General features: G+C 46.0%; 1 protein-coding gene across 1 annotated transcript in view; it reads right to left on the bottom strand.

Annotated features, from left to right (window-relative positions):
* Positions 1-481: 481 nt before the first annotated feature.
* Positions 482-17,442, bottom strand: part of LOC128436535 (adhesion G protein-coupled receptor L1) — a 28,411-nt gene continuing 11,450 nt past the window's right edge. Inside the window, exons 3-25 of the mRNA XM_053418281.1 lie at positions 16,595-16,808; positions 15,963-16,072; positions 14,963-14,977; positions 13,470-13,677; positions 12,640-12,904; positions 12,212-12,551; positions 11,837-12,130; positions 10,316-10,419; positions 9,984-10,169; positions 9,824-9,862; positions 9,404-9,584; positions 9,186-9,308; positions 8,756-8,973; positions 8,496-8,669; positions 7,446-7,658; positions 7,069-7,289; positions 6,915-6,981; positions 6,698-6,786; positions 5,345-5,513; positions 5,075-5,224; positions 4,888-4,984; positions 4,682-4,792; positions 482-3,453 (exon numbers count right to left, since the gene is read on the bottom strand). Of these exons, the coding sequence (XP_053274256.1) occupies positions 1,472-3,453; positions 4,682-4,792; positions 4,888-4,984; positions 5,075-5,224; positions 5,345-5,513; positions 6,698-6,786; positions 6,915-6,981; positions 7,069-7,289; positions 7,446-7,658; positions 8,496-8,669; positions 8,756-8,973; positions 9,186-9,308; positions 9,404-9,584; positions 9,824-9,862; positions 9,984-10,169; positions 10,316-10,419; positions 11,837-12,130; positions 12,212-12,551; positions 12,640-12,904; positions 13,470-13,677; positions 14,963-14,977; positions 15,963-16,072; positions 16,595-16,808 (5,570 nt within the window). The 3' untranslated portion in view covers positions 482-1,471. The remainder of the gene's footprint in view (positions 3,454-4,681; positions 4,793-4,887; positions 4,985-5,074; positions 5,225-5,344; positions 5,514-6,697; positions 6,787-6,914; positions 6,982-7,068; positions 7,290-7,445; positions 7,659-8,495; positions 8,670-8,755; positions 8,974-9,185; positions 9,309-9,403; positions 9,585-9,823; positions 9,863-9,983; positions 10,170-10,315; positions 10,420-11,836; positions 12,131-12,211; positions 12,552-12,639; positions 12,905-13,469; positions 13,678-14,962; positions 14,978-15,962; positions 16,073-16,594; positions 16,809-17,442) is intronic.

Here is a 17,442-nt window from a genome sequence, read left to right as displayed (position 1 = left end):
TCATTTCATTTAGACTAGATACATCAACTGGAGAATCTAGAATGAGATGGTCTAATGGACTTTGCTGGTCAAAGGTCAAGGTCACTGTGAAGGTTTTGGTCTTGTAAACGCATCATCTCAGGAAGAGCTTGAGGGAATTCCAAATTTAGTATTAACGTTCATTTGGATTCACAGATTGAATTGATTGAATTCTTGTGGTCAAAAGTAAAAGGTCAAGGTCAGGGTGACCTCCTTTTCTTATGGACACAAGAAAAGTAGGGTGAGGGAATTTAAATTTCCAGAATTTCCAGTCATAATTGTCACTAATAATTTGAGTAAAAGTATTCATCAGCCAAATATCAAATACAGAGAGAGTATATATATGTGTGTATACAGTATGTTTTTAAAGAACCTCGAGTTCACCAAAAGATTTAAAGTAAGTATGTACATTTTTTTCTCCTTTTTGAGAAACTCTCCATCTCTCTGTCCAGCCACACAAACAGAAAGACAAAAACATTTATTTCACATGTTTACTTGAACTTCAATAGCAATACAAGACAATCAGAACACTTGAGGTCGATATGTACAAGGATCTCAGGGGTTGCAGAAAAGTTCTGAGGTTTTGATATGATCTCTGGCTCTGGAGTCAAGAGTTCTGTTGCTATGACAAACTCCACAGCAACAAGTCCCATCACCTGGCAGGTGGACGTTGGAGGAGGAGGTGTTGGGGGGCGGAGATTTTGGTGTATTTGTGAAATGGGATTGGTCAAGAGTTCAAACTCAGTAGCAGGGGTTTGTGTGTAAGAAGTCCCCCAGTCGATATTGATAAAATGTTTCACTGTGATACATTAATTATACAAGAATGATGTATATATACACACACGCTCATACACACACGCGCGCCCTTTCACACACGCATGCTCAACAAGCAAGACACACACACACACTTGCACATATGCTCACACACGCACTTCAGCACTTTCCTCCTACGGTATGTAGCCTCGTAAAGCCACTATAAAGTCATGCACATGTTCTTTGAAAGGATTTTTTGGCAACACACAAGTGCTTCTTTGACACACTGTTTGCTTGCTACAGGGAGGGGGCGACACCCAGCCGATGAATCGATAGAAACTTAGACTATGGGCCAATAAGGATAAGCACTGATGAGGCAGGAAGACACAGCAGGGTTTCAGGAAGGAGAGGAGTAGGAGAGGAAGAGGAGGAGGAAGAGTTAGAAATGGATCACAGTCATAGAAAAGTAACAAAACATGGAGAGGGGGGAATCTCGTGGTAATCGGAAGATAGAAGCAGGGAGGAGCCATCGTTGTCATTATCATCGTCGGTACCTTCTTCATGCCTTTTTGGTATCCTCTTCATCATCATACGCATCATCATTTCCATCAGTTTGATCATCAATAATGATTTGTTGTTGTTATTAGCGCCTTCTTCCTTCTCCTCCTTGGTTTCTATGCCCCGATCACCACCGCCCTAGTCACAGGCTCGTCACCCGCTGCATCTGTCCGTCTTCTCCCTCAGAGTTGGGCTCTGCCGTGTACGCTGCGTCTCCATTGGATGGCAGCGGTGGCGGCTGGTAGAAGGTCTGCAGGTGATTGGGCCGCGGCCCCAGCGGGGGCCTCCCCAGGCTGTAGGGCAATTCCAGGGCGGGCCGCTGGGACTGGCCTGCAGGGCTGACATCCTCCGGACCTTCAGGACTGCTGTCGGGGTACGAGAGCGTTGGAGGGGAGGTGCGGGTGTAGAAGCGAGGAGGGGAGCTGCTTCGGCTGTACACCTGGGGGGAGTGTCGGGAGTAGATGTTGTTGGGAGGTGAGTTGTTGTCTCGTTGAGCGAAAATATTTGTTGGGGGAGAGCTTCTGGGGAAGATGCTGATTGGCGGCGAGCTTCGGTCCCCCGGGTAGAGCGGGGAGGGGTTGGAATCTCTGGCGTAGATTGGTGAGGAGTCAGTATCAAGGTCAAGATCAGGGGTCAAAGGCAGAGCAAAGCTCTCTGAATCTTCCCGCTCGCCATGATAACGTAGAGACCCTCTTTCTTTCCCTCGTTTCCTCCCATCTAAACCACCATCTTTGCTCTCAAACAGGAAGGATTCCTCCCTGTCTATATCGATCCCTCCTCTCCACACGTCCAGTGCTCTATCCTTCTGTTTCTCACTCTCTCGTTCAACCCCTGCCCTCCATCCGTCTCTGTCTTTTAAAAACAAGGTTTCTTCCTTCTCTCTCTCCATCCCACCTCTCCATGCCTCAATCCCGAATTCTTTCTTCTGGGTTATGAAAGTCTCTTCCTGCTCCGCCTCTGCTCCTCCTCGCCACACCTCCAATCTTCCATCTCGCTTCTCCAACAGATGAGGTTCATCCCTCCCTCTTTCCATTCCATCTCTCCATTCATCAATCTCTTCGTCTCTCTTTTGAGATGTAAAACAATCATCCCTTCCTCGCTCAGCTCCTCCCCTCCATTCCTCAATCAATCCGTCCCTTTGTAAGTGAAATGTCTCGTCCTTGTTCTGGCCTCGCCACGCATCCACACCTGCCTCCCTCTGTTTCAACAGCAGCGGCTCTTCCAGAGCCTTGTACAGGGGCTCAGACTCCTGTGGGGGAGGGGGAGGAGGAGGCGGAAGGGGCCTGTCCCTGTATCGATCCCAGTCTCTGTCCCTTTCTCTCTCTCTTTCCATCACTCCACTCGACTCCACCGGGCCACGGTGGCGGGACAGAGTACCAGGGGCGCGGCTGAGTGTGGAGTAAGGCCGAGCCTGAACATCAGGGGGACGTGCCTGCTGCCTGTCTTGGAGCCCGCGGCAACCCAGAGTGCCTTGCAGCTGCAACCTGTCCCCGTCTTTAAGCAGCTCACGGGACTCCAAATCTACAGAAGTATATGCATGCGACCAGCCATCTTGTAAGCGTGGCGCTGTGGCATGATCCTGCCCGCGTGCTGTAGAATGTGTCTCGCCATCTTGTGTGTGGTGCCTTGTATGCGCCCAGCCATCTTGTGCATTGTGGTGTGTGTTTGGCTGCATGGTGGCAGCCCAGCCCTCCTGGTGCGGCTGTGGGTGTCGAGTCAGTGTGGCGGTGTGCATCAGGGCCGCCCTATCGTGGTGATGAGGCCTCGCCAGGCTGCCGTAGCGCTCGGGAGGAACCGGCATGGGGACCGAGGGCCTCAGGTTGCTCTGCACCAGCTCCGAGATGATCATCTTCTCCAGTGCAGCAGCGTCAGACAGGTTCCGGCGCATTCCAGCACTGCCGCCCAGATCTGTGGCCCCGTGGGGGGTGAGGAGGGCTGGTGAGATGTCATCCCCTCCGATAGCTACTCCTCCCTCCCTCAGGAGGTCAGTGCTGCCCACCACTCCAGCCCTGGACCCAGGTGTCGTCCCCAGACCGTGCAGGGTGAAGGTGTTGGGGGTGTAGCCGCCGTTGAGGCACACACTGTCCAACCCACAGGACTCCTGACTTTGGGACACGACACCCTCTGTTAGGAGAAACAGGAGGACTACAGTTAGAGAAGGACCGACACGCCATGAAAGAACTACATGAAGCGATGCACATGAATGAATGCATGAGAGTGCAGAATTGAGCTTCCTGTGCCCATTGAGAGAAGATTCAGGTATTAATTATATAATTTGATGAAAATGTTCAGTGTGCAGCGACATGGAGGAGATGTATCTTATGGCTTCATGGTATTTACTGTTACTGCGAATGTTGCACAGATTTATGAATAGAACCACAGTGCACAAGGAAGTGGGGCTCAATGATTTAAAGTGAGCACAAGAAAGGAGCTCGTACTCTGCTTGTTTCTGAAGGTTCCTACTGCTCCAGGTTAAGACAGAGAGACAGAGAGGGAGAGGGTCAACAACATGTAAAAGACAAACAGTTCCACTCAAAAACAAAAATCTGAAAAGACAGGCACACCAAAACATTTGCGCTCTAAACTGCAGACATTCACAGCGTGCAGAAGTTAAAGAGCGAAAGTCTTAGACCCTGTTCAGCCCTTTTATTTACGTCCATCCTGAGTGATCCGATCAAAAGTGGTCGGTACCACTTGTGTGAACGCAAAAGAGTCAATGTCGACGCAAAAGGGTCCTGGGCCACATATGAAGAACCAACTGCTCAACTCCCGTCCTCTGACCCACTACAGTTTACACATATTTTTACACTTCTCAGTGACCATATGTATATTTCATTAAGGGCACCACCTCAGTGCCCACACTAACTAACATATAATAACTGATTCTCTTTTTCAAATGGATAAAATCTTTCTTTATAGTAGACCACGCTGCGCATTCATCCTTTCAGCCCCTCAATTCTCCAGTCACTTGCTTTCTCTCTTTCTCTCGCTCTGTCACTCACTCCCTCTGTCACTCTCTCTCTCTCTCTCTCTCTCTCTCTCTCTCTCTCTCTCTCTCTTTCTCTTTCTCTCTCACACACACAATGTGATTATTTGCATATATAGAGCGGGGAGGTGAGATCCAATCCCGAGTTGTCACCGGAGACAGATTTTAATTTCAGGTGTGAACAGTGATGTCCACTTGTGATCGGATCTCTCAGGAGGAATGTTAATACAAAGTCCAAACAGGGTCTTACACAAGCTTACTGTGTTTTTACAAGCGACAGAAAGTAGAGGAGAGAGTAAGCTGTATAGATAAGAATAAAAAGATAAGAGCTGCGAAAGAATCACAGTAAACTGTACTGAGAGGCACCTGTTGAGGTGAAAGGTTGGTTGTATCCCTGGGCCAGCATTGTGTCATAGGGAGAGGCTCCAGCATGAGTCTGCAGCACTGGATTAGTGAGGAAGTGGTTTCCCAAAGCAGCTGAGGGTGGAGAGGAGGAGAGGGAGAAATATAAATGTCAAACATCCCTCACCCACGGAGCCGAGATTTAGAAGACAAACGAGCATGAACGTCACCTCGGTTGAGAGTGGGAGTGTTGTTCACATCTGCAGCGATGAAAGAGGATTCGGTCTGCCGGCGAACGGTGTCGTTCCACATCCTCCTGATGCGACTCTGGGAGCGGAATAGGTCAAGAGGTCAAAACTGACTCAGAGAGAGAGATAGAGAGATAGAGAGAGAGAGGCTCAGTGCTTTGTAGAGTACCTGTCTGTTTGCAGTGGCTCTCCGACTCTGGCTGCTCGTGTAGCGGCTGTTGGACCGGAGGGCAGAACCCTTCACCGAGTCCGGAGAACTGGAAGAGGAGGTTGCACAGCACTGCGAGAGACGCAGGCATCGGCCATAGTCCTTCTGGCCCTAGTTGCAATATTCAAACATTAAAGTTATGTGTTAAAAGGTACATGATGACAGATAGACACAATGCAGGAGCAGTAAACACACACAAACACACACACACACACACACACAGAGACTGACCTTCCTGGCGAGGCTGCAGTGCAGTATGGTGATGAGGAGGCCCTGGGCGGTGTTGAGGGAGGAGAAGAGATAAGCCAGGAGGAGAGATGGAGCAGACAGGAACATCAGGCCTGAGGACCAGGTGACGCTCTGCAGGAAGAGCAGCGTCAGGGAGCCTACTGCCCACGCCCTGGAGAGAGAGAGAGAGACCGAAGGCAACGAGGACACGGATAAATCACGTGTCAATTAAAAAAAAAGAAAAACCTAATCTACCTGAGTAAGAAAACAGAGAAATACAGAATATTGAACTCTCCATCTCACAAGATAGCTAAAGAGTTAGGGTGTGAAACTGATGCCAAGTGAACACACCCAAATTCAACAAGTTGTCTTTTGTTTCAAACAGAAACGTAAGAAATAGAATAAAAGAGGATGCAGACGCATTTTAAACTTGTAGGAAATAACCTCTACCCACCACAGCTTTCTATTATAGTTTCTTTTCCTTTATTTTTCATTTATGGAGCTTTACTAAAGTTTGACCTTTTCAAGGATACAGAGACTGTATAGTTTTATGGATCCACCAAGGCTGCTGCTGCAAATTTCAATGTAGTTTTCCATAAAGCTGTGCAAGACTTGAGACTATTCAAAATGCTGAATATATGCTGGAGCTGTACTAAGGCAAAAGAAAGACTGTATTATTACAACTGTTTTATTACCCTTACCAAGGAGGTAATGTTGTCACCCCTGTCCATTTGTTTGTTGGTTGATTTTATATGTTTCTTTGTGAGCAAGATTACAAACAAAACGAATGGATTTCTATGAAACCTGAAAGTATGATGGATGTTTGGGTCAGGAGAGAACCCATTCAGGTTTATTTTATCATTGCCTTACAACATTTGGCTATTTTTCAACATTTTCACAATTTTCCAATAGAATAATTAGTTGATCTTGATGAAAGATAAACGTTTTTTATGAGTTTTTGAAATTTGGTGCAGCATGAGTGAATTAAAGGGGAATGTTGGGCCTTGGTGGAGGGCTACAATCTACTATCTGCCACACATCTATTTTATGATTCCACATTTACACTGACTCCCTCTCTCTGGGTGAGTTTTTAAGAATTTTATTACAGTTTTGTCTCTAAATGAACAAGCTTCCCCAGTTATTACAGTCTGTCGTTCATTTTTAACTTTATTTTGTAGTTTGACAACACGGTGTACAAACTATGAAGGGTATGAAACAGTAAAATTCCAAAAACTGTAACAGGAGAGAAAAGAAAATCAAAGTTGGTCTTTTATCTAATTCAGCTTTGCTTATGTTAACAAGTGCGGCTCTGCTCATAAGCACCCCCGACAGATGAGCCTGTGGCACTATACTAACCTCAGGTTGTCATGGCGACTGGAGTCTGGCTTCAAAGCTGCAGTGCTGTGCATCTTATGTAAGGTCATCACCAAGATAACAAGATTCAACTGAGGTCAAAAAGGAAACAACAAGGTCAAACACAACTCCGTTCAACTCAATATAAAATGATTACATGTTGCTGATTAAATCTGAGATAAATGAAAAGTTTAGGATGTGTGTGAGCATGAACTCTCACCATGATGATGACAGCACCAGGTCCAAGGAAACTCCAGATGAAGTAGTTGTCTGTTCGTAGCCAACATCTACACACACACACACACACGTCAGAAATATACAGATGTTGGAATTGGCTCCATACAAAAATGTGCACACATACACAGTCGACTTACGCCGTCTTTGAGCCGTAGCCTCTGAAGTCTATTGCTGCAGACACGGCCACCACCAGCCCAGGAATGGAGTAGCCACACAGGTAGAAATACTTCCTCCTGGAGTTGCGACCCTCAAATACCTCCCGCTGCAGCAGGTAAAGTTCGACCCCCTCCAGACACAACCAGCAAAACACTGAGAGCATCGAGAAGTGCAGCAAGCCAGCGATGATGGAGCACACCACCTGTCGAGGGACACAACAGTACTTTAGGCCCCAAAAAATTACTTTACAAACCACATAAAATCATTTCTGAGACCACAATATCATCCTTAACATTATACATATTGTGAGCCTTTCCAATACTTCAGTGTCAAAATAGTCCAGTATCGCAGCACTCACTGTGTACTGTGTCTTGTTGGCGCCAACAAGGAAGAGCAGTTCAGTGATGAGCAGGTTGGCCCACAAGTTGCAGTGGATGGTGCTGTGGTCTGTGTGCCAGGGCGCCCCCTGGCAGCACAGTGTTGTAAGGCAGGTGGCCAAACACACCAGTGCTACAGAGATGCCAACCCAAGACACCACATAGACCAGAAGCTCTTCTACGCCGACCCCGAACTGGTGAAGAGGAGAGAACATACAAAGATAATCATAAAGCGCGCATGTGTGAATGCCGCTGCATGTGTTGATGCAGATCAGTGAGCATAGGTGGATGTGTGTTTTTTGTCGTTAAGGAATGAGGTGCATGTGTGTCTTTGCCTCTGGTTTTGTGTCCTTGTGTCAAATATATGGTATAAGCACTCAACAAAGAGAACATTTGAATTCAATTTCCTGGCAGAGGAAAATACCCTGCAGCTTAAATTACTCTCTGTCTTTCTCTCTTTCTCTCTCTCTCTCTCTTTCGCCCTTTTCCTCTCCTACAGCTACAAGCCACATTCATCACCCCCTCTCCGCTTGATTTTTAAACAGCATTTTGCAGAGCGCAGTGGGGGTGAAGTCCTACTGTGCTAATGCGAATGGGTGCTTAGTACTGTTGTCAGGAGGACTTAAGTGTCTGAAGATGGAAGTAGATTTACAAAATTAAAGTCTGGCACCTGGGAGTCTAAAAAGCATTAGCAGTATTAATGTCTAACATTGGCCTTTTAATCTCTTGGTTTTAGCACCACTTAGTTATAAATTCAAAAAACTATAAATAAAGAAAAACTCATTATAGGCCTCACATCTGCTGCTGACCACATACACACTGACATATAAAAAGATTTCGAACTTAGTAATCTGTATTTGTTTATTCGTGAGGAAGTGTATGCATATAAAAAGTTAATCTCTTAGAGGGTAAGAAAATAGAACAATGCAATTACATATATTGGCAATAAAAATGAAATAATTTTGCTTCTTTCTGCTGTGAAGGATAATTTAACAGTGTTGTATGCTGTTCTTGTGGTGTGTGTTACTTACAGCAGGTTGCTGATAAGTCATGAGGACAGCATAGCTGGACAGGTGGTTGCAGGCGCAGGTAGTGTGCGTGTTGTTGGTGTGCAGCAGGCGGCAGCCCTGCGTCGCCCACCTGCCGCTCCCAGAAAACCCTGTTGCATTCCAGAAGGAGCAGTTGGGGCCAAAGTGGTTCTCCAGCTGCAGAGACAAACACACAGTGACCACGTGGTGCACAGCGTCGGGGGGTTCGTTCATTGTGGGCGTTCATTTAGAGGTAAACACACCTGCAGGTGCCTGAGGGTGAAGATCACGGGCTCAGAGAGGTACACTCTGTTGGATCCTCTGTGCACAGAGGCAGAGATCACATGGGAGTTGACCACCAGGCTCTTACGCCTGACCTCTGAGCCCTGGCCCAGCCCCAGGCCGAGTCGCAGAGTGGAATTCTGGGTTGTCAGGAACGTGCCAAGGTTCTTATAGAGAGAGAGGACCAGCTTCACCTGGCCTGCAGAGGAGAACCACAGAGGGGAGGATGACACAGTGAAGAGGGGAACATTCATATCCTTTTTCATAATGATTTTTTTCATTTACTTTAATACAGAACATGTGTCAGGTCCACAATCCATTACTTGTCCGAATCCATGGTCTATTGTGCTGTGTACCATGCTGAGATTTACTTGTACAAAATGTTATTCAGTCTCATTGCCTGTCACAGACCATTGTTGCTGTACTGCTGCAGCGCCAGAGCTGATATCTGCAAGATGCTGTCGCTGTCGTAGGAGTGAGGGAACGTCAGGTCCTGTATGTCCGCCTCTGTGTTTAGCACATACACCTCCAGATCTGAACATGAACACAGACGTCTGGATGAGCTGATGAATTTCCACATGGTGTTGAATAAAGAAAAAAAACTGCGGAAATACTGAACAACCACGTACCAACATTTGGTGCTCTGTCACTGAAACGGCCTTCGTAGAGGTTGTTGGCCAATAGAAACGCTCCTTTCTCGACTGCGTCTAACAGCAGTGATGCGGAGCGTGATTGGTCTACACTACTCATGTCAGCCCAGGACACGAGAGCCTCGGGACCCAACAGGTTATCAACTGTCTGAACGACAGCCTGAAAGAAAGTCAGACAGAGTGTTTTATTATTAATGAATCAATCAATCTATCTATCTATCTATCTATCTATCTATCTATCTATCTATCTATCTGTCTGTCTGTCTGTCTGTCTGTCTGTCTGTCTGTCTGTCTGTCTGTCTGTCTGTCTGTCTGTCTGTCTGTCTGTCTATCTCTCTCTCTCTCTCTCTCTCTATCTATCTATTTATCTTTCTTTCTTTCCATGTGTCCATATTTTACCTGAACGTAAGCTCTGCAGGTGCGTTCCCTCTTCTGCAGCTGAAAAAGAAAAAGAAAAGCATCAAGCATTTATAGTGAGAGTCATCATGTCTGACATTTTCAGCTTTCATTTCCAGGAAAGGTCAAGTACACATCCACACCGACAACAGGAAGCATTTACCTTGTTGTAATTGCGCGCTGCAGACTCCTTATTGGCTGGTCTCAGGGCCTGAAGCTGGGAGTCCAGGATGTCCAATAACTGTTCAATTAGCCTGACGGACATGCTGACATCACCGGCATAGATCCGCCCCCTGGTTAGGTTGACCAACTCCCCAGCGATGTTGGCTGCGTTCTCTCCGCTCTTAATCTAGAGTGAGGCGGGGGCGTTTATAATGTCAAAGATTTTGACATTTAAGGGGGAGCGGCTTGCTGTCTGGCTTTAGGACATTTGCACAGTGTGTTGTGTGTGTGTGTGCGCAGTAATGTGTGTTTGTATGTGAGTGTGTGACTAACCTTCTGTGCAATTTGGCTGACCCAGGGAGAGGTACAGTTGGAAAGGTCAGGCCCTCTGGAGCTCCAGCCCACTGGGGATGACATGCACTGATAGGAGGCTATACCTGCCGAGGCACACACCATGACAAAGACAGTCAGAGGGGACATTCATGAAATATAAAGTACATCTGGAAAAAACCGAAATCCCCCCAAAATATATAGAGAAAATAAATAATGAATTGACTCTCTTTGAGTCAAGTAAAGTATACTAGTAGTTTTGATATTTTTTTTGATGTTTACAGTCAGGATATGTAGCTGCACTGATATTTGTTTTGAACAGTCAGGGATAAATTAATTAAATTAAATGCAGACCTTATATATAATATAATTTTATAAAGTTTTAAAGAAACCTGGAGCAAAATTAGCTTTCATTTGCAGTCATGTTTGTTCCCGCAAAGTATAATACTCCTTTGGACCACAAAAATGGTTGTTCTGTCATTTAGTTTATTTGGTTGGATTAACTTTCCTCCCCAACTGGTTACTTACTTTGTCTGTTCTTTCAGGGACTGATTTATATTAAACAAGACTATAAGGTAAAACGATAAAGATAGACAACATGACAGCTCCCCAAAAGTCAAAGCAAACCCAGTGGCTGGCTGCATTATATATCCCGCTGCCTCCATGTTAGTGGATAGGACAGGGTCCAGACTACAAAATATTTAGATATAGTTCTTGTCACACTCATATATTGATATTGATATTGTGAAGAATGGGGTAAAATGTCACAAATGACAGCTAAGACTGACTCGCTATTGGTCAAGCATGTTTATTGGCAAGATCTCGCTACCGTGACACTAGCCTCAGATTGTTACATGGCTCCAAATACACAAGATGGGATTTGGGATATTTTTGCTTAATTTCTTCATAGTGGGAGGAAGTGTAGGCAATATGTGAGCCTTGATGCTGCTCTTGGTTCAAAGTTGTTAAGTTGTTTCCATGACTGTTACATTAATTAATCCTCTGTAAATTTTGCTTCAACGAGATTAGTTAGAAAGTTGAATTGAAAAAAGACTAAATATCAGTTTATATTTAATGAAAACAGAGCATTTGGACCCACTAGTTCTGCACATTAGTTGCAAGTAGAAGACAACAGCAACACTTAAGTTCTGGACATGATTTAAAGTTACATAATGGTCCAGTGTGAACAACACTTCAGTGTTAAAGTCAGGTCAAACACGATCAACATGATACACCAAAGGCTTGTCTACATAATGTTCCTAACAGCCTCTCCTGAGAGGGAGCGGCAGGCTGAGGAAGACAGCTGCACAGCGAGAGGAAGAGTTGATGAACCCGCTTCATATAAACACTGTAACCTCTCTCTGTCTTCTACTCTCTCATCTAAAGGCCAGTTCAAAGAGAGGACACCCGACTACATTTCAAAGGGAAACGAGATACAGAAACACACGTGCAGATTCCACACACACACACACACACACACACACACACGTACTGACATCACAGGCTCACACATGCAACACCTACCAAGTGAACCTTTAGGGCACGGCCTCTCCACGGTATCTCCCTTCAGGGTAGGGGGCCACTGCACCCCTCGTGCCACCCGGCCCTCACATCCGCCCACCTGGCCGGGGCCCCCAGGAGCCAAGGGGATACGCAGTGGAGGGCGTGGGGTCAGAGGGACCATGGCTGTGATGGGCCGCTGGTCAAAGGGCCCTCGATTGATGACGCCAATTGGGTGGGAGGCCGACGGTCGCACTGGAGTCAGAGCAACAGTAGCCGTGTAGGAGCGTACGGTGGTCATCAGAGAGGAGAGGGGACCTGGGGGCGGGGGAAGAAAACACAGGTCATTCTCTGGATTTACCATGTGTTCAATTACACATCTGCACTTGTTCTGCAAACCTTTAGTGGGCGGCGGCGGAGTGAACTGTAGTGGGTATCTCAGTACATAATAGTTGTTCCACACGTACAGCTGGTTGTCTCTGGGGTTGTAGTCTATGGAGGAGATGTACTGATAAGGGTTGGGGAACGGTATCTGAACGGGCAGCTCCTGTCCACGGCTGGTGTCGTAGGCGTAAATCACCATGTCGCTGCCCGCCCGGCCCTCTGCCTGCCCTTCATCGTCCTGGAAGACGGAGCGTACGGCATAGAGCACGCCACAGGCCATGAAGGCGTTGCTCGCCCCGCGTTTGTCAAAGCCGGTGGCCCATGTACCCTCAAACCGCAAGGTGTAAGGGTTCACCTGCAAAAAGGGAAAGAGTGGAGACATGGGAGGTCAGAGAGCTGCGGTATATTCAAACTAACATCAATTTGTTTTCTTTTCCACCTACCTGGCTGACCACGATGCGTCCATTATTGGCTTCAGTAGAGTAGATCACCCAAAGGCCGTTCTCGTCCACCGCCAGATCGATGTCTGACTTCCCTCCCCAGCGGTAAGGCGAGGTGTCGTGGTAGTTGGCATTAACCACCACTGCCTCGCCGCTTTTGATGCGGGTCCGCAAGTCATACTTGACCAGATTGCGCGTTCGCTCTTTGTTGTAAAACACAGCGCCGTCATAAACCACAAAGCCTGTACCGTCCACACGGCTAGGCAACCTAGGACAGACAATGACAGGACACATAGTCTTAAATGAAGAGGTGATTGATTTAATTAAATGAGAAATAGAGTTGAAGGTCTCGGATATTTCATGGTTATAACGATTTGTAGCATTTCATCGTGTTCCATTTTATGTTTTGGATTTTATAACTTATTTTTTATCATAAGGCACTTTGTAACTTTTTGAACATTGGTTTTGATATATATATATATATATATATATATTTACACCAGGCACCTGCGGTTTCTGGTGGTATTGCACGGAACATAAGGCCAACTCTGAGTCCCAGAGTTACGAATGACCTGTTGATCAATCTGGGGACAGGTTACCAGATGTAATTGTTGCCTATTTAATAAGTTAATTAATGTTGTCAAAGACTTTAATCTCGAGGATCGATGAATTGACTGAACTAGATAGGAGGTTGTCCCTCAAGAGCTAATAAATTAATTCAGAAAAAAAATGATTGCTTAATGATAAGACCCAGAGGACCCACAGACACCCCTTCAAATAGCTTGTTTAGTCTGGGTTCAAAAGTCATTCAGTGTCACACAGACATTACTCACTTGTAGGTGGTGGTGATTCTGTTTTGGCGGTAGTCGTCCCAGGAGGCGTACTCATACAGCACCTCTGTCCTATATGGCGTCCAGGGCATGACGTATAGCCTGTCACCGGCCTGCAGCGGGTCCTTGCACCACGCACCAGACTGATGCTCTGCCTCCAGGAGGGAGGAGGCCGGCTGGATGCTGAGCAGCGAGCCCGGACACACGAAAACTGGAAGACGGGAGTCAGAGAGGGGTAGCAGGATGTGAGGAAGAAGAAAGAGAGAGAGGGTGGGAGAGGAAGAGCAGGGAAGGAAGTGAGAAAAGAGTGGAGCGACCGTGGAGCAGGTGCAGGAAGAAAATGGATCGTTGCATGAAAAATGGATTGAGTTAGATGCAGCCAGTGTAGCGAGATTAAGAAAAAAAGAATGAGGAGAAAAAGAGAGAGGGATTTAAAACTCCTGTGCTGATCTCGAGAGGCAAGCAACAGAAGAGAGGTAAACGTGTAATCACACACTGTTAGTGTGTGTGTGGTGAGTAATACAACAGGGACACTGCAATGAAAGGTGTGTGAGTGTGTTTCCCTCCTTTTGTGTGTGTGTGTGTGTGTGTGTGTGGGTGTGTGTGTGTATGTGTCTGTGGGTTAGTGCAGATAGAGTGAAAAAAGAGTGTGAGGTAGAATCAGGGACGCAGAAGGCGGGGCTAAATTTTGCCTTGAAGTGAATGAGAGGGCAGGTTAGTTACACCGAGCACAAAGATTGGTCCACCTACATGTCAATAACTGTATGGACACATATGTATACTGTACAGTCTTACACTGGCATGCAAATAAGCATGCACACGCACGCACACACACACACACACTCACACACACAGAAACAGTGCTTAGAAAGCACACACCTGGACGGATACACAATCACACACATTTGGTCTTATTTTTCCTATGAAGATAAATAAGGGGCTCTTCCTACAAGGGAAGAAAAAGGGAAAATAAGCATGAGGAGGATGAAGGAAGGAAGGAAAGATAGAAAGAAAGAAAGAATGAAAGAAAGAAAGAAAAAGGGGGGTCTTGTGTGCGAACAGGAGATAGATCAGAGAAACAGTTGAAGGAAGTTTATGTCCGTGTTTGTGCGAGTCGTTGTGCTTGCGTATGTTTGTGCGGATAGAGCGAAGAGGGAAAAAAGAAGAGACAAAGAGATTGACCAGGTGGAAGAGAGGAGGAAATCCAAGAGAAATAGAGAGAGAGAAACAAGAAGAAGAGAGACGAGGTGCAGAACCTGGATAAAATTGGATAAAAGTCGGGTTTCCGTACAACAAGAGATGGATGAAAGGGGGAAAATAAAGAACAGAGAGGGAAATGAAAAAAAGGGGGGCAACATCCAGCATGACTACGAAACAACGTCCTAGGGTATAAGAGGAAGAGAGAGATGGTCGGAGAGAGAGGAAGAGGAGGAGAGGAAAAGAGAGGGGTCGGGGGGTAAGGAGAGATCAAGATGCTACAATGTATATGTCTTTACCTTTTTGGTCCACTTCTACTCAAGCATAGGAAAAAAAAGAGGGAGAGAAAGAAAGAGAAGTCAGAGGATGAAAGAAGGGAAGTGAAGAAAAGAAAGCAAGAAAGCAAGCGTGAGAACGGAAAGAGAGAGAGAGAGAGAGAGAACGAGTGAGAAAGAAAGAAACAAGCAAGCGAGAAAGAAAGTAAAGAAAAAAATTGCACAGATAAAGACTTTAGAGCTCATTCTCTCACCACAAACATTATAGTTTACATAAAAGAAAGGGAGGAGCACAGAAAGGGACCCATGTACTCCTCTTCCCTACTCTCCTCCCCTACCCCCCCATCCTCCCCCTTCCCTCCTTCTCTTCACCTCCCCCAGATTTCTCCTTATTTCCTCAATCAGGCTCCTGTGGAGAAAAGAGAGCAACTCCTGTGGCGTGAATCTGGAAAAGAAAACACACACGCATGCATGCGCAAGTGCATACACACTCTCCCTTACACCCACACACACACACACACACACACACACACACACACACACACACACATACTCTCACACACACACACACACACACACACACACACACACACACACACACACAAACACACACACACACACACACACACACACACACACACACACACACAGAAGACATGTAGTATGCAAATGTCCTACAGTTTCTCACTCTGTTCTTTCCTCTTCAACTGACTGTCTGTACTTTACACACACACACACACACACACACACACACACACACACACACACACACACACACACACACACACACACACACACACACAGACTCCCTGAGAAAAAAAATATTTCTATCCCTCAATCTTTCAGGGACACAGTTGACATCAGAGGTTATAATAACCAAAAAACACCTTAAAACCTAAAATGTAGCTTAACAAAAACAGGTTAAATTTTTTTCTTGCACATGCACACATCTGCATGTAATCATGTGTGTGTGTATATATAGGTATGTGTTTACGTGTGCGTTAATGTATATATGCATACTCACTGTAAGGGACACACTCATACTGGATCTCCAGGTACTTGTATGTTCCAGGGCAAGGGTCTGGGAACACGTCGACCCCTGCGACCACGACACACTGAGTCCTGTTGTTACACCTAGGGAACAGCAGATAGATGGATGGATGGATAGATGGATGGATAGATGGATCGGTGAAAGGGAAGATGGAGTGAGAAAACAAAGGAGGTGGGGAGAGTGATTAAAAGACAGGAAAGGGGAAGCAAAGGACACTCCATTTGTCTCCTCCCCCTCCCAGTGAATATTGATCAGTTCTTCTAGGAAAACACTGCTGAGTACACAGCTAATGGTGCAGCACTCACACTCTGCTGAAGAGACTACTGCACCAGCACATACACATGACTTACAACACTAGCGACAGCTTTGTCTAACATTTCCTCTGACACGAGTCCACATGTATGTTTTGCAGCAGTGTGCACAAACTGTATGTGCGAAACCGTAGAAGGCCACATTGATTAGTTGTCCTGCTTTCAAAACACTCACACATACTCAAGTGTAAACTGCACGAGTACTGCATGACAATGTGTGTGTTTGTCGTCCCGTTTAAGCTCTTAGATAAACACAGTATACAGTATACAGTGTGTATCCCAGCACATACACACCTCTGGGCCATAATCTTTAATGCATCAGGGAGGTAACACTGTGTGTTCTCCATTTGGAAGGGGTCTGCGTCACAGATCTTGTCGTCGGTGCGTCCATAGTTGGCAGTTTCCACCATCACCACGTCACTTCCAGGGCAGCGGAGCTCTATGGGGTAACCCTCGCATGCCAGCTCCCTGCGCAGCAGCCCAAACGGCATCGCAGCGCGGGACATAGCTGCTCGCGAGGGACAGGGGTGAGGAAGATGGTGGAGGGATGAGATTTGAAAGGTGGAGGAAACAATAGAGAAAACAAAAATCAAGACTTTACATTTATAAGACTTCCACTGGAGAATTTAGTTGACAGATTTAATTTAGTTGAAGTCACTGTTATCTCTTCTTAGGATGTAAGGGACTAAAATGATTTGTGGCAGACTGTATGCAGAGCTTAAGGGCTACTGCAGCAATTATGTGCTGCACCTTTTCATAAAGGTGGATGACTCACAAGAGACAGATTTTAAACAAGAGTCCACAGCTTCACCAGCGGCTCTGGGAGGTTGTACTTAGGCATGAACGGTCTTTTCAGATAATTGCTTATGTCTGCATGTTAACTCAAAATCACAATAAGAGCTGATTGTGGACCTCAAGTTTTCCCAATTTGTATTGGATCAAGTAGTTGTTGAGACATTTAACTCAAAACCACAAACCTGAGTAAATGTTGAGAGATCACCAGAAAGATTCACCGTCTGAGCAACATAAATGTCTGAAAAATAATTCAGGACCATCCATGTAATAGCAGTGGAGGTATTTCAGTACCAAAGTGTTGGATAGCTCCTGGCCGTCCCCAGAGTCACTCCGCTAAAGAAAATGGT

The sequence above is a fragment of the Pleuronectes platessa genome, chromosome 3, assembly GCF_947347685.1.
Source record: "Pleuronectes platessa chromosome 3, fPlePla1.1, whole genome shotgun sequence".
NCBI classification, from domain to species: domain Eukaryota; kingdom Metazoa; phylum Chordata; class Actinopteri; order Pleuronectiformes; family Pleuronectidae; genus Pleuronectes; species Pleuronectes platessa.
The sequence above is the reverse complement of the archived record's forward strand: the minus strand, read 5'-3'. Positions and strand labels throughout refer to the sequence as shown.